The 16,087-nt window shown below is 37.6% G+C and overlaps 1 protein-coding gene across 4 annotated transcripts in view; it reads right to left on the reverse strand.

Moving 5' to 3' along the window:
• Positions 1–290: 290 nt before the first annotated feature.
• NETO2 (neuropilin and tolloid like 2) overlaps positions 291–16,087 on the reverse strand; it is a 65,799-nt gene continuing 50,002 nt past the window's right edge. For all 4 annotated transcript variants that reach the window (XM_043600806.1, XM_043600807.1, XM_043600808.1 and 1 more), the window contains 2 exons: positions 6,650–6,763; positions 291–4,859 (listed from right to left, as the gene is read on the reverse strand). In XM_043600806.1, coding sequence (XP_043456741.1) covers positions 4,279–4,859; positions 6,650–6,763 — 695 coding nt within the window. In that variant the 3' untranslated portion in view covers positions 291–4,278. The remainder of the gene's footprint in view (positions 4,860–6,649; positions 6,764–16,087) is intronic.

Genomic DNA, 16,087 nt, shown 5'->3' on the forward strand with positions numbered 1-16,087 from the left:
TGTGAAGTGTCAAACCCAGGATTAAACATAGAAGAATTCTTATATGGTCTGGAAGTTCAACTCTAAAAAAATTAATTGCTTTAAAAAAACCATTTAGCTTTTTGGGCTTTTGTAGTCATTAAACCAATCACAGAAATATATGAAAAAGTTACTCAAAAAAATTCAGAATTTTTGTTATTAGTAGAGGTATATAAAACATGGAAAACTGATTTTGCAGGGACCTAAAAAGATATCTGAGGTCAACTTGTCATAATGGCTCAGAACTCAAATCATTCTACAAACTCAAGAGGTAATAGCACATAAATCTTTAATTTCTGGAGTATACATTATTTCCTTTAGATTAAAAAAAATCACAAAAGCAAAACATTGAAGCTGTTTTTATCTAGTGCCAAGCCTATAAATTGTTAACATTGTTTATTAAGAATTCACAGTAATTGTCTTGCAGTTTGCAGATGCCAAGAAGTCATGGCAACAAAATTGTAGAATAGTGTTACATAGATTAAAAAAAGGTAAAATATAATGCTTTGAAAAAATTATAGAATAAATTACATTTTAAATCAGAGTGGTAGACAAGCTTACATGGAACATCTGGGCTGCTGTTTAGAACTGTTTGACCTTTAAAACTTCCAGCCAGCTAAAGCAGGGAAAAACAGCAAAGGCAAGGAAAGACCATGGGACTAGTTCTGAGATGTGGGTACTCTCTCCTCTTTTTTGGGCCTCAGAATTCTCATTAATAAAGCTGGAGCAGATCATCTTTCTTGGGATCTTAAAAAAACCCCAAACTAGATTCCTTCTAATCATGAACAACATAGCACACACCATTTTGTAAGAGGGCATAATCCCCTTTGAGAATCACTCCTGGAATCACAACTGACTTTTTTCCTATTCTGTCCCCTCAGTTGACACACTCCTGAAGCCAGAAAGCATCCTGCTCATCTGACAATTGCACAACTATAAAAATGTTCAGAAGTAGACACTTAGGAGGTCCTTTTAATGCCTAATAATTGCATGAAACATGACAAAGACATAAGACCTGTCATCCAGAGTTAACAGAGCCTTTTTAATCTCTTTTGTGATGTGAAATGTGGAAAATCCTTTGCTTTTTGTTAAACCTTTAGGTTGAACATTTCCCCCCACAAAAGGTACATCACACTTCATTCATACATACTTTAGATGTTGGGATTCATAGGTTTCCTGCAATTTCTGGGCACTTGAGGGTTGGTATCTTGTGCTAAACTCAGGATCACAGATGAAAGGTAACAACAGTATAGTTAGAGGTGTCCTTAATGCTGCTCCTGAATTGAAGCTATTCTCCCCTCCAGATTTGTATTTTCCACTGTGTTTTAACAACTGGCTACTACATTCTCTATGAAAGGTGTAATAACTTCCACAAGATGGCTGAAGTTCATCTCCATTACTAAAATTTATGGCTTTTACTTTAGTAAACAATTTGTCAAGTTTTCTCACTGACCTCAAAAATGATAGACTACATACGCAGCAATTAGCATTATGCTGGTAATAATGCCTAAAAATTAGTTCCATTCTCTTCCCTTCCTATAGTGTACTGCCAAAATAAATGTCTGACTAAAAAATAAATGAGGCCTAGTCCCCATCTATAGTTCAATGAAGGCATACAATACATGGCAGTTTAAGGCTGGCTTAGCTAATTTGATCATCTGGCTCTTCAGTTCTACCCCTGCAGACAGACTAACTCATCAGAAACCCCTGATCCTGGACCAAATTAAGAGGTGCCTTCACTACATAAAGATTACTATTTAGACTTCTCTCTGCATTTTGCTTTTTTTTTTTTTTTTCTTTCAATTCAGAGGAAATGTTGTTCTGTATAGAGACCCTCTCTTTCTTTAGTTGAAGAGAAAACTGCAAGTAAGTTTGGGTTGTCTACTGTGGAAAACAAAAACTATTTCTTTTGTTTCAGTAGCCAGAAAATTTAGAACAAACTCTGTTGTCCAAGATTTACTTGCTGAGTTGCCTGAAACTATGTACTTCTGTGCTCTTTTAATGTTAAATGTCTTCTTTAAAGGCTCTATTTTGTAGGCCTCTTCACGACCTTTTAAAAGAAAATAGGATACAAATTTCAAAAATAAAAATATAGTTACAAGTGACTCTCATGAAGCATACTGTATTATTTTCTACTATAAGGTAGGTGTTAAAGATGAATTTAACAGCTGTTTTTATAATGCAGGTGATTTTACACAGAAAATATGCTAGCTTTCCTTCATCATGAAGAATGAGATCACAGTTATTATTATACTAAATAATTACTATGCAGTTCAAATGTTAGCTGGCTACTAATACTAGAATGACTATTCAACATAGCTACTGAAAGAATTTCTATCTAATCTGGCTCTGGTTCATTAGTTCAATGAATACTACATTCATTAAGTCTTTCTACCTTCCCAAATTCTATTTTTAGAACAGGAAATTATGCTGACTTAAAAAACAACTTAAATCATAAACATACTATGTATAGGTTTTCGTATCTCCTGGATATTATATTTAAAAAAATAAAAAAATGTGATATAAGAAACATGTTGAAGGGGTATCATATATGTATAATATTTAAGGTCCCAGTTTTCACTAATCTGAGAAAATGCATGGATGTGATATCTTAAAAAATCAATGAAATTCCATGAAACTTCAATTTCTCATTTCACTAAGAATTTACTACAAAATATATCAAAAATGAGAATTTATCTCTTTTAAACAGCATGTCTGTATTAGTTATAATTTGATAAATGGTTCCTTTTCATATATTTTTTAAGATCCAAAATCTCAGTGTAATAACATGATTGAAGAATCATGTAACAATGTATATTTTAATATAAGATTTGTGTAGTGATTTGGAATAAATAACACACAGTGAAAAATTTATCATAAACTAAATGCAATAACAAAAAAAAACCAAAGCTATGTACACATTACCAAGGTCTTTACAATGAGTTATAACGTGGAGCTCCATCACAGCATACTTGTATACAAAGCCACTAATGTGAACACTGAAATAAATCTGTCATGTAGGTCTTTAATCTTGATTTAATAAAGTTTTGTACAGTATCAAATAATATCAAAAGTCTAAAAAAACACAATGAGTTTTTATATCATGTTTATAAATTATTGTTTATATACCATAAAAAACATAAGGTCAAAAGTGCAGTTTAAAAAAAAGTGGAAGTTGTTATTCTTGGTAAGAACTAGAAAAATGTACTATCCCAAGTACGAAGCCATCTGAGGGCTTTTACAGTTTCTTAGGAATTCTCCTTTTACTCTCACACAACCTTGGTTACCATACGCTATAAGATAAACCAATATAAAGGGAGCAAAATCATCTTCTTATAAAAATAACAGGGAACACAAATCTGGTGGTGAGAAATGCTGGAAATAGACATAATTACAGGCTTCTTCCAAAATGAATTAAATGACTTTGCTCACAGGAATGAATGGGCTATCACTGAATGTGACCAAATTTGGGAAATTTCAAAGGATTTTCAGAAATTTTAATCCTTAAGTTTTTAGTCATAACTTGCAAGGGTGCATACATCCTAGGATTATGAATTCTTCTAGTATAAGTAAGACAAGATAGGACCTAAAGGCGATAAATCATATCATTTACCATTCACAAAAAATAAAGACTAAAAATCCAGTAACTAAAAGGCAGCAGTATAGAAATTAGTCAAGAAACAGATGGGCGAAACAGAACTCCAGGTCTTAATTGGCACTTACCACAGTAACTAGTTATATTTTGACAAATTCTAGAACAAATGCCTGTATTGAAATATGTGTGGTATGATAACCACTTATATTTAGCAAGAAACCAAAATGGTAAAATCACAAACTTATAAAACAAATTAAATTTAGAGAAAAGAAAAACAAAAGGAATGTAAAGAAAAACCTTATTTTTAAACTTATTGTGGGATCACAATATTGACAAACTGTATCAATCAAGAGCAATATTCCTGAAGCAGCCTGAGACTGGCTCAGCAGAACTACTTCACTCTTTAAATGCTATTTAACTGGTACTTTGTTTATGTGACACCAAGCAATAAATGATTATTATTTTTTTCACTGAATGGAGTAAGTTCCTTGGTTGGCTTAACATATAGACTGCCTGAGATAATAAAAACTTCACCATTACAATAGATTAATGGGAAATGAAGGTCTTCCTAGTTTCAACAGGAGAAAAGGGTTGGCTGCTGGAGAGAATGGGTACTCTGTAGGCTGCATACGTACATAATAATTAATGTCCCCTTTTGTAGAAGATTAAAAATCGATGGATATGGATGCTTGTGCAGAATCATCTCGCCCCCTGACATAAATTTCACAAGGAATCTCCTCCATTACTCTGTCTTCTAGGGCCTGTTCAGGGCACTCATGTGCCTGTTTGAAAGTGTAGCTACTCTTTTTGAAGGTGCTATTAAATGTTTTCATTGGCTGTGGTTGTGCAAAATCATTTCGGAAAGGCAGTTCCATGGAACTCAGGTTGGTCCTGCTTTGTTTGACACTGGATGCTTGCGATCCGCAGTGATGGTCATGAATGCACCGGGAGGCGGTGGAGGAGCGCCGCATCTTCTGGTAGTTGTCCAGTTCTTCTGACAGGTCGGCTAGGTCTGCAGAAATCTCTTTGTCCCTTAGTGAAAACAGTTCATAATGAGGAGGATCAAACACTTCCTGAAATCCAGTTTTATTAAAAGCAGTTTTGCAAGCCATGACCTTTTTTCGAGGCTGTTTCACTTGTACTAAAATAGAAATAATGAGAAGGACCAAGACAATCCCTGATGTAATGCCAATAATTGTTCCATGAGTTTTAGTGATTTGTTCAAATAGTCCTGCTTTTTTCTTTTCTGCAGAAAGAGAAAGAGAAACAATGAGGCTTTCAAAATTCATTAATGAGCCCTGTCCCAAACTGGTAAGGTATTTTTAGGTAAAGCAGAACACGTGGGTCAAACAGACCACAGATGATGCCACCTAAAATTAGGTTTTTGAACAAATAAAACAATACCATTATGATTTCTGGTTAAATTAGCCAATCATAATATGGCTAGATAGATTACATAAAAGAAAAAGGACTTGGTTCTTGCAAATTAAATTAAATACATGAACATAAAGAAAATGCCAGGGGCGCCTGGGTGGCTCAGTTGGTTAAGTGTCTGATTCTTGATTTGGCTCAGGTCATGATCGCAGTTTGTGGGGTCCAGCCCCACGTTGGGCTCTGTGCTGACAGGAAGGAAGCTTGCTTGGGATTCTCTCTCTTTCTCTGTCCCCTCCCCTCCCCCAGCTCATGCACGCACATGTGCTCTCTCTCTCAAAATAAATAAACAAAAAAGGAAAATACCAAACAAATACTCTTATTCTATCAAGTTTAGCTTTCTGTTCTATGGTATATATATATATTTTTTTTAATGCTTACTTATTTTGAGAGGGAGGGAGTGTTCACGAGCAGAGGAGGGGTAGAGAGAGAGGAAGACAGAAAAACCCAAGCAGGCTCTGTACTCTCAGGGCAGAGCCCATCGTGGGGCTTGATCTCATGAACAAACCATGAGATCATGACCTATGCTGAAATCAAGAGTTGGATATTTAACTGACTGAGCCACCTGGGCCCCCCTATGGTATTTCTGACAAACTGCCAAGTTGAGATATATCCACAGTATCTCCACTAACCGCCATCAGCAAGAGAGAACTAAAGTGATCAGGCTAACCCACTTAGGCATGTTATTATCACAATCTACATTTGAATGATTACCTTAAATTACTTCAAGTACTTAAGACAGCCGTATCAGATCACATTAACTTTTCACAGTAAGATATTTATTGAGCTTTTGGAGAATAAAAGGGAGGTAAACTTTAGGACTGAGACAGTGAGTTGATAATGTTTGTAGATATTCAACTATTACCACAAGTCACATTTACCTTAGATATACACTAGAAATAGAACATAGGAAATTTTATAAAATGAAAAAAAGTGGTTCTTACAAGTCTGTTTTTGCTGCTTTTTAAATTTTTTTTTTTTTACATTGATTTATTTTTGAGAAACAGAGTGAGACAAAGTGTGAGCAGGGGAGGGGCAGAGAGAGAAGGAGACACAGAATCTGAAGCAGGCTCCAGGCTCTGAGCAAGCGGTCAGCACAGAGCCTGATGCGGGGCTCGAACTTACAAACTGTGAGATCATGACCTGAGCCGAAGTCGGACGCTCAACCGACTGAGCCACCCAGGCGCCCCTGTTTTTGCTGCTTTTTAAGACTGAATGCATCAATATTTATTAAACAGCATTTGTATATAATTTAAAAAATACTACTATTTTAGGTAACTTTATAAATTATTCTGAGAATAAGGTATCTTTACAATATGAATAAGAAAATAATGAAAGAAATATTAGAGCAGACTTTTGAACAACTTAAAAAACACAGTACATAAAAATGAATGCTTTTGTTGAGAATAAGTATTTTTCTTTACTTTCACCACATAACAGAGGTCTACACTCTATTTAAAACAAACATTTATATTTTATGTTTCCATTTCTGCCAAAGCAGCTATTGCTAAGTACAGTGGTAGAAAAGGGCATTTTAAGTCTTTCTTAATGAAGGGCAATGGTCACTTTTCTCTCAAAAAGGTTGGCCTTTGCCATTGCACTCACCTTTACAATGATTTTCATCCCAAGGGTATGCACAGTTCTGAACACCATTACAGACTAAAGAATTATTGATGCACATGTTGCTGTGGCAAAAGAAAGTGCTACCTGTGCAGGGAGCTGCAGGAAAGGAAAACAATTTGTTGCTAAGAACTCATTTTGGTTTATTTACACTTAAACTTGTTTCATGAATACACTCCTACTATACAAACAATAAGACAAAGGCCAATACTCTCTGATATGGTCTCACCTAAACTTTTACTTAAGGGTGCCCAAGTGTCATTTAAAAAAAAAAATTTTTTTTAACGTTTTATTTATTTTTGACAGAGAGAGAGAGAGAGCATGAGAGGGTGAGGGTCAGAGAGAGGGAGACACAGAATCCGAAGCAGGCTCCAGGCTCTGAGCCGGCAGCACAGAGCCCAACGCGGGGCTCGAACTCACAGACCGAGAGATCATGACCTGAGCCGAAGTCGGAAGCTTGACCGACTGAGCCACCCAGGCGCACCCCCAAGTGTCATTTTTAATGTAATGAGAATATGAATATATTTGCCATGGTTCTCAAGGAAGTAGTACATAGCCTGGTAGCATTCCAAACTGTTAGAAGAAAATGTTGGTGAGGATGTGGAGACACTGGAATCCTTGGTGCATTCCTGAGGGAAATGTAAAATGGTACAGTTGCTGTGAAAACAGTATGGAGTTTCCTCAGAAATTTACACAGATTACCATGTGCTGCAGCAATTCTATTTCTAGGTACATATCTCAAACAACTAAAAGCAAAGATTCAAACACGTAATGTACAGCCATGTTCATGGCAGCATTATTGACAAGCACACAGCAGCATCATTCCACCAAAAGGTAGAAATAATCTGAATATCTGTTGATGGATGAATGGATAACCACAATGTGGTGTACACATATCTAATGAAATATTATTCAGTGTTAAAACTCAGAAGGAAATTCTGGCAAATGCTACAACATAGATAAATCTTGACATTCATTATGCTTGAAGGAAGCCAGACACAAAAGAACAAATATTGTAGGATTCCGGGTATATATATGGTACCTGGAGCAGTCAACTCATTGACAGAAAAAAAGCGCAATAGCTACCAGAACCTGGAGGAAGAGGGAAATGGGGAGTGTTTAATGGGAGAGTTTCAGTTGGGAATGATAAAAAAGTTCTGGAGATGGATGGTGGGGATGGTTGCAGAAAAATGTGAATGTACCTAATGCCACCAAACTATATACTCAAAAATGGTTAAAATGGTGAATTTTATGTTATATAGATTTTACCACACAAAAAAATAACTCTTTAGAATTTTAACATTAAAATTTTTTAAAACAACAAAGATTTTGGAACATATACCATGTAATTTTGTATTTTGTATAAACTGTTCTTTCAGCCTGAAATGTCTCCTTCCTCCTTTCCCTTCCTGGTGACCATCTACTCATCTTTCAAGATCATCCAAAATGTTGCCTTGTCTGTGAAGATTCCCTCAATTCTCCTAGGCAGCTAGGGACCCCTGTGTTCCGGTCATACCGTATATGTACTTCCATCTAACACTTCTCCTTGTTTGTGTAAAAATTTGTTACACTAGATTATGACTCAGTGTGTTTACTTTAGTTAGGAAATAAAGTCTTAGACCAGAGACAAAAGTACCAGCATAGTAATAACGTGTATTTCAGTGTAAAGACACACACACACACAAATCTGAAAGTCAAGAAGGATAGCTTATTTTTTCTTCCACTCAAAAAGACTGCAGAATTATGACAGAAGCTCCTAAAAATCAACTAACCATTTTGATTTCCAAAAATATACTCAAACACAATGTATTTCCTGTCTAAAAAATTCTACATTTATTTTGAGAAGATACATGTCACATCAAGGGAGGAAAACTGAGTACCACTGTCTATTATACTGACAGGCTTCAAATATTTATTTTATTTTATTTTTTATTATATGAAATTTATTGTCAAATTAGTTTCCATACAACACCCAGTACTCATCCCAAAAGATGCCCTCTTCAATGCCCATCACCTCCCCTCCCCTCCCTCCCACCCCCATCAACCCTCAGTTTATTCTCAGTTTTTAAGAGTCTCTTATGCTTTGGCTCTCTCTCCCAATCTAACCTCTTTTTTTTCCCTCCCCTCCCCCATGGGTTTCTGTTAAGTTTCTCAGGATCCACGTAAGAGTGAAAATATTTTTTATATTTTCTTTTTAAAAGTTTCTTTTCAAGGTGTGCCTGAGTGGCTCAGTTGGTTAAGCACCTGACTCTTGATTTTGGCTCAGGTCATGATCTCACAGTTCGTGGGCTCTGGGCTGACAGTGAGAAGCCTGCTTGGGATTCTCTTGCTCTTTTTCTGCCCCTCCCATCTCACGTGTGAGCACACATGCTTTCTCTCTCTGAAAATACATTAATATTAAAAAAAAAGTTTCTTTTCAAGATGAAAAGAAATATCTAAAATTTTATGAGATTAATAACTGAATTTCTTCCCTAAAAGTATCTTTTTAAAAATAAATATACAATGAACCTTATTAAAACAATAATGAAGTTAGTATTTCTTTCCCTCTAAAGAGAAGGCCCTATCTTTAGGTTACAATCATAGGAAGCTTTGGAATACCTAACCACATTGTCCAATTGCATCATCAGTAATAAAACTGACAGTCTGATAAAAAACAAACAAACAAAAAACCAACACACACATAGAAAACAAAAACCTGACAGTTTGGTATCCACCTGCCTGACCCCTTTGTCTATTTCTCAGTTTGGCTCTGAAAATGGACTATAGAAACAGGTATTTATTGGGTCCCCAGGAAACCCTAAAACATCATCTGATATCTATCAAATATTTATTAGACTTATAATGTAGGTCAATAGACAACATCCATTGCATCACTAATCATCAGGGAAATGCAAATCAAAACCACAATGAGATATCACTTCACACCTGTCAGAATGGCTGTCGTGAAAAAGACAAGAAATAAGTGTCAGTGGAGATGTGGAAAAAAGGGAACCTTCATGCACTGTTGGTGAGAATGTATATTGGTGCAGCCCCTGCACCAGTATAAAGTTTCTCCAAACAGTATAAAGGTCCCTCAAAAAGTTAAAAATAGAATTACCATATAATCCAGCAATTCCACTTTTGGGTATATATCTGAAGAAAATCAAAATACTAATTCAAAAAGATGTATGCACCCCTCTGTTCATTACATCATTATTTATAATAGCTAAGATATATAAGCAACCTAAGTGCCCATCCATGGATGAATCAATAAAAATGTGTGTGTGTGTATGTGTATACACACACATACATACAATGGAGTATTACTGAACCATAAAAAGGAATGAAATCTTGTCATGTGTAACAACATGGATGGACCTAAAGGGTATTATGCTAAGTGAAATAAGTCAGAGAAAAACAAATACTGATGATTTCATTTATATGTGGAATCTAAAAAAACAAATGTACAAACAAAACAGAAAGACTCGGAAGCAGAGAACTAATGGTTGCCAGAAGGAAGTAGGGGTGCGAGGGTGAGATAGGATGAAATAGGGGAAGGGGATTAAGAGGAACAGTCTTCAAGTTATAAAACAAGTAAGTCATGGGAATATAATGTACAGCTTAGGGAATACAGTCAATAATATTATAACAATTTTGTATGTGACAGATGGAACCTAGACTTATGGTGGTGATCATTTCATAATGTATGTAAATATCAAATCACTGAATAGAATATCATCCACTGAATGAATGTCAATTATTCTTCAATTAAAATAACATCCAAAATTGCTTTGCTATTAGAGAGCAAATATAAGTTCTCTTTTTTTAAAAGACTGTTTATTTATTTATTTATGAGATAGAGGGGAGGGCAGAGAGAGAGAGAGACAGAGAGAGAGAGAGAGACAGAGAGAGAGAGAGAGAGAGATAGAGGAAGAATCCCAAGCAGGCCCTGCACTGTCAGTGCAGAGCACAACGCAGGGCTCGATCTCACAAATGTGAGATCATGACCCGAGTCAAAATCAAGAGTCAGATGCCTTACCAACTGAGTCACTCAGGCACCCCTAAAATCTCTTTTTAAGGAAGAATCCCCCAAAAGTAATATTCACCCAAGTTCTAGTTCAGCAGGCTTATCTATGGTTAATCATTATGAACTAGGATTTGTTTATTTTTCCTCCCTCCCTACTATAAATTAAACGGAATGTAGGCATGACGTTTATATACAGTTAATTATTCAGTGCACTAAACTTTTAGGCTTGCGTATTTGCTGGGTACTTACCCACTCCAGTTTAAGTATAATAACCCTTAGGTGGCTCTGATAACTAAAGAATCTAAAATAGCTAAGAACTGTGAATAGCTTGGGAAATCATGCTATGAAGCAGAGAATGGAAAAAAATGGATTAGTAATTAAGAAAAATTGTTTCTGTTATTAGTTAACTTGTCTACTTTGAGATTTTAACTAACTCCTTGGGTCGCTGTTTCCTCTTTTTAAATGAATGGGATAGACTGTTATCTCAGACTTCTGGTTCTAAAATCAATGAGACTATGAAATTAGTGGTTTCAATCATGTGGATAATTCTATTCTTAGAAGTATCATGTATATAACAAGTAATTTACTCAGAGACTGAACCCATCACATGTATCATTTAAACTATTAAGTAGTATTTTATGATTCTTAAAAAAATGTTTGCTGGTTTCAAAACTTACATATGAGTTACACGAATAAGCCATTAGGTTGAGGGCAGAAAAGCCAAAGAAAACATATGATGATGGGGTGCTTGGGTGGCTCAGTCAGGTAAGTGTTGGGCCCTTGAGTTTGGCTCAGGTCATGATCTCATGGTTTGTGGGATCGAGCCCCACTTTGGGCTATGAACTGACAATGCAGAGCCTGCTTGGGATTCTCTCCTCTGCCCCTCCTCTGCTTGCGTGCTCTCTCTCTTAAAATGAATAAATTGAAAAAAACCCAGTATGGTGGTTTTTTATTTAAGTACAAACTTAGCTGGTAACTCACTTCAGTTGTGTCATGTATATTATAAAATTATATTACACCCATGTGTGCAGTTTAACATAACAAATGGCCTAGAGAACACACAGTATTTTTGAATTTCTCACTTCTAAAAACTGGAGTTTTCTGGCTTTTTGTTTATGTATCATACCAGAATCCTAATACATACTATATCATATTACCTGCTGACCTCTAATTTTACCTATCTTATCCAGCTCACAAATGAGAATACAGGGAACAGAAGCTATTTTCAAGACAAGCTGAGTGAGGTTGTAAGTACTGTGGCTTCTGGGCATGCTGATTTTGAGTCAAACTATCATTAGCTCTTTAAGTTTATCCATAGAACATTGTGTGACCACATTTGGATTCTCTTTATGGTTCAAAAGTGGCAAAAAAAAAAAAAAGACAGGTTTTCTGCTCAGAGTTTCTCACTGACTAAACAGTAAGTAGAAAACACACTCATGAGGTTTTTATTTTATAGAATTCTTTACAATTGCTCCCCACATGATTTAAAGCAATTAGAAAGCAGCAGTGATATTAGGTTTTGTTTTATAGAAATACATTATATTCATAATTACAGATGTATTAAGCTCTATGGATTTTCAGTGGGTAAGCATAGCTGTTTATGATGAGAATCAAAGTATCAGTTATTGACCTGGGATGCTAACGACATGCTTCAATTAAAAACTATAAAAAATGGCTGAATTATAGCAATTTATAAGTAAAGGGCAAAGAGAATAGCAAAAATAGTGCCAGTTATGAACTATTTTCTACTTCTAGCCTGAGGACTTTCTCTTTTCCCTTTTACTCACTACTGGATCATGGCATGAGAAAGAAGAAGGGTTATGGTTTCAGCCCCCCTTCCCTTCCCATGAGATGTGGCAATGATGCTGAAAGATGGTCTGTCCTTCAACTAGGCCCGCAGGGACCTATAGGCAGTATGTCACTGAAAATCACATTATGGATTTATTTTGACAAAAATAACTTCTGTTGCTTTCATGGTTGTAGTCCTAAAATTATCTTCCTAAAACCATATCCTGTCTGAAAGAGTGAGGTGTATATTAGTATTCAGTGCTTGGGAAGAGGTCAAACATATTGACTGACTGTTATTCTGTATCTTTCACTTTAGCCAAGTTATATTATTTTAGTCATATCTGTAATCCACAATGGGTAGGTACGAAGTGAATATCTCATGCAGATTTAGTCCATTTATGTAAACCTTTTCTGAAATATTGATTGTTTTCATGGATGGATTCATAACAGTTACAAATTATTAACAGTTTAGAGAAAAACAAAAAAGTTTAACAATTTGAATTAATGATGAGCATATAAAAATGTATGGTTTGGAGCTCTCTAATGTGATTAAAAGGAGATTTCCTGGGCACCTGGGTGGCTCAGTTGGTTAAGCCTTTGACTCTTGATTTCGGCTCAGGTCATCACCTCACGGTTCGTGGGTTCAAGCTCCATGTCAGGCTCCAAGCTGACAACATGGAGCTTGCTTAGGATTCTCTCCCTGTCCTTTCTCTCTACCCCTCCCCCACTCCCTCCCTCCCTCCCTCTCTCAAAATAAATAAACATTAAATAAAAAAAGGAGATTTCCAAACCAGGACTTTTGTTTTAGAAAACTTATAAAATCCTTTACTTTGATCACATACATATGACATTTGTTTTTTGGAGGGGTGGTTTTCTTGTTCTTCATGGATAATAAAGCTAAATTTAGGATATGGAGCTAAGTCTATTGCAACCTTTAACTTAGTTTTATATTTAATTATTGTAAAGACATCACTTGAGGGAGGGTTTTCACCTGTTTACTTATCAGATTTGTACTGATGGAGACATCACTAGTGCAGATACAGAAATACCTTAACTAAAACACATCAGAGAATAATTTTGCATTTAAGATTTAGACCAGTGTTACCCAAAATATAATGTAAGGCAAAATATGAACAAGTAGCCACAATAAAAAAGATATTTAGAAAGAAACAAGTGGAATTAATTTCACTAGTAGCTTATTTAACCCCATATATCTTTGCAGAAAAGAGAAATATAGAAGGACTGAGGCTGCTACCTTTAGAAGGGTCTGTGTGCAAGTTTGGCCCTTAGTTTTGGCAACTGAGAACTTGACTTTCTTCCATTCCCTGACTGGTAAGGTTCATGGTGCCTAGAGTTGGTGTGAACAACATCATTTATGCCATATACCTTCTTTCCTTTTGTGAGTCTAAAATTTTGGTACAGGCAAGGCAGATACATGGTGCCTATGTGCCTAGCCCTCAACAAAAACTTGGGTGCTGAGCTCTAAGTGGGTTCTCTGGGCAGAAACGTACATGTTACTGCATTTTTTGTTGCTTAAGAAATGCACATGCTTGGAAAACTTGAGGAAGATGGCGGCGTAGGAGGACGCTGGGCTCACCGCACGTCCTGCTGATCACTTAGATTCCACCTACACCTGCCTAAATAACCCAGAAAACCGCCAGAGGATTAGCAGAACGGAGTCGCCAGAGCCAAGCGCAGACGAGAGGCCCACGGAAGAGGGTAGGAAGGGCGGAGACGCGGTGCGCGCTCCACGGACTGGCGGGAGGGAGCCGGGGTGGAGGGGCGGCTCGCCGGCCAAGCAGAGTCCCCGAGTCTGGCTTGCAAAAGCGGAGGGGCCTGACGGACTGTGTTCCGACAGCAAGCACGACTTAGCGTCTCGGAGGTCATAAGTTAACAGCTCTGCTCGGAAAGCGGGAAGGCTGGAGGACAAAGGGAGGGAGAGCTGCTGAGCCCCCGGACGACAGAGCTCAGTTTGGTGGGGAACAAAGGCGCTCGCCAGCGCCATCTCCCCCGCCCATCCCCCAACCAAAATCCCAAAGGGAACCGGTTCCTGCCGGGGAAATTGCTCGCTCCGCGCAAACACCCAACTCTGCGCTTCGGCGGAGCCAAACCTCCGGCAGCGGATCTGACTCCCTCCTGCTGCCACAGGGCCCCTCCTGAAGTGGATCACCTAAGGAGAAGCGAGCTAAGCCCTCCCCTCCTGCCCCCGTGCACCTTGTCTACCCACCCCAGCTAATACGCCAGATCCCCAGCATCACAAGCCTGGCAGTGTGCAAGTAGCCCAGACGGGCCACGCCACCCCACAGTGAATCCCGCCCCTAGGAGAGGGGAAGAGAAGGCACACACCAGTCTGACTGTGGCCCCAGCGGTGGGCTGGGGGCAGACATCAGGTCGGACTGCGGCCCCGCCCACCAACTCCAGTTATACACCACAGCACAGGGGAAGTGCCCTGCAGGTCCTCACCACGCCAGGGACTATCCAAAATGACCAAGCGGAAGAATTCCCCTCAGAAGAATCTCCAGGAAATAACAACAGCTAATGAGCTGATCAAAAAGGATTTAAATAATATAACAGAAAGTGAATTTAGAATAATAGTCATAAAATTAATCGCTGGGCTTGAAAACAGTATAGAGGACAGCAGAGAATCTCTTGCTACAGAGATCAAGGGACTAAGGAACAGTCACGAGGAGCTGAAAAAAGCTTTAAATGAAATGCAAAACAAAATGGAAACCACCACGGCTTGGATTGAAGAGGCTGAGGAGAGAATAGGTGAACTAGAAGATAAAGTTATGGAAAAAGAGGAAGCTGAGAAAACGAGAGATAAAAAAATCCAGGAGTATGAGGGGAAAATTAGAGAACTAAGTGATACACTAAAAAGAAATAATATACGCATAATTGGTATCCCAGAGGAGGAAGAGAGAGGGAAAGGTGCTGAAGGGGTACTTGAAGAAATAATAGCTGAGAACTTCCCTGAACTGGGGAAGGAAAAAGGCATTGAAATGCAAGAGGCACAGAGAACTCCCTTCAGATGTAACTTGAATCGATCTTCTGCACGACATATCATAGTGAAACTGGCAAAATACAAGGATAAAGAGAAAATTCTGAGAGCAGCAAGGGGTAAAAGTGCCCTCACATATAAAGGGAGACCGATAAGACTCGTGACTGATCTCTCTTTTGAAACTTGGCAGGCCAGAAAGAATTGGCACGAGATTTTCAGTGTGCTAGACAGAAAAAATATGCAGCCGAGAATCCTTTATCCAGCAAGTCTGTCATTTAGAATAGAAGGAGAGATAAAGGTCTTCCCAAACAAACAAAAACTGAAGGAATTTGTCACCACTAAACCAGCCCTACAAGAGATCCTAAGGGGGACCCTGTGAGACAAAGTACCAGAGACATCTCTACAAGCATAAAACATACAGACATCACAATGACTCTAAACCCGTATCTTTCTATAATAACACTGAATGTAAATGGATTAAATGCGCCAACCAAAAGACATAGGGTATCAGAATGGATAAAAAAACAAGACCCATCTATTTGCTGTCTACAAGAGACTCATTTTAGACCTGAGGACACCTTTAGATTGAGAGTGAGGGGATGGAGAACTATTTACCATGCTACTGGAAGCC

Source organism: Prionailurus bengalensis, chromosome E2 (assembly GCF_016509475.1).
Source record: "Prionailurus bengalensis isolate Pbe53 chromosome E2, Fcat_Pben_1.1_paternal_pri, whole genome shotgun sequence".
Lineage (NCBI taxonomy): Eukaryota > Metazoa > Chordata > Mammalia > Carnivora > Felidae > Prionailurus > Prionailurus bengalensis.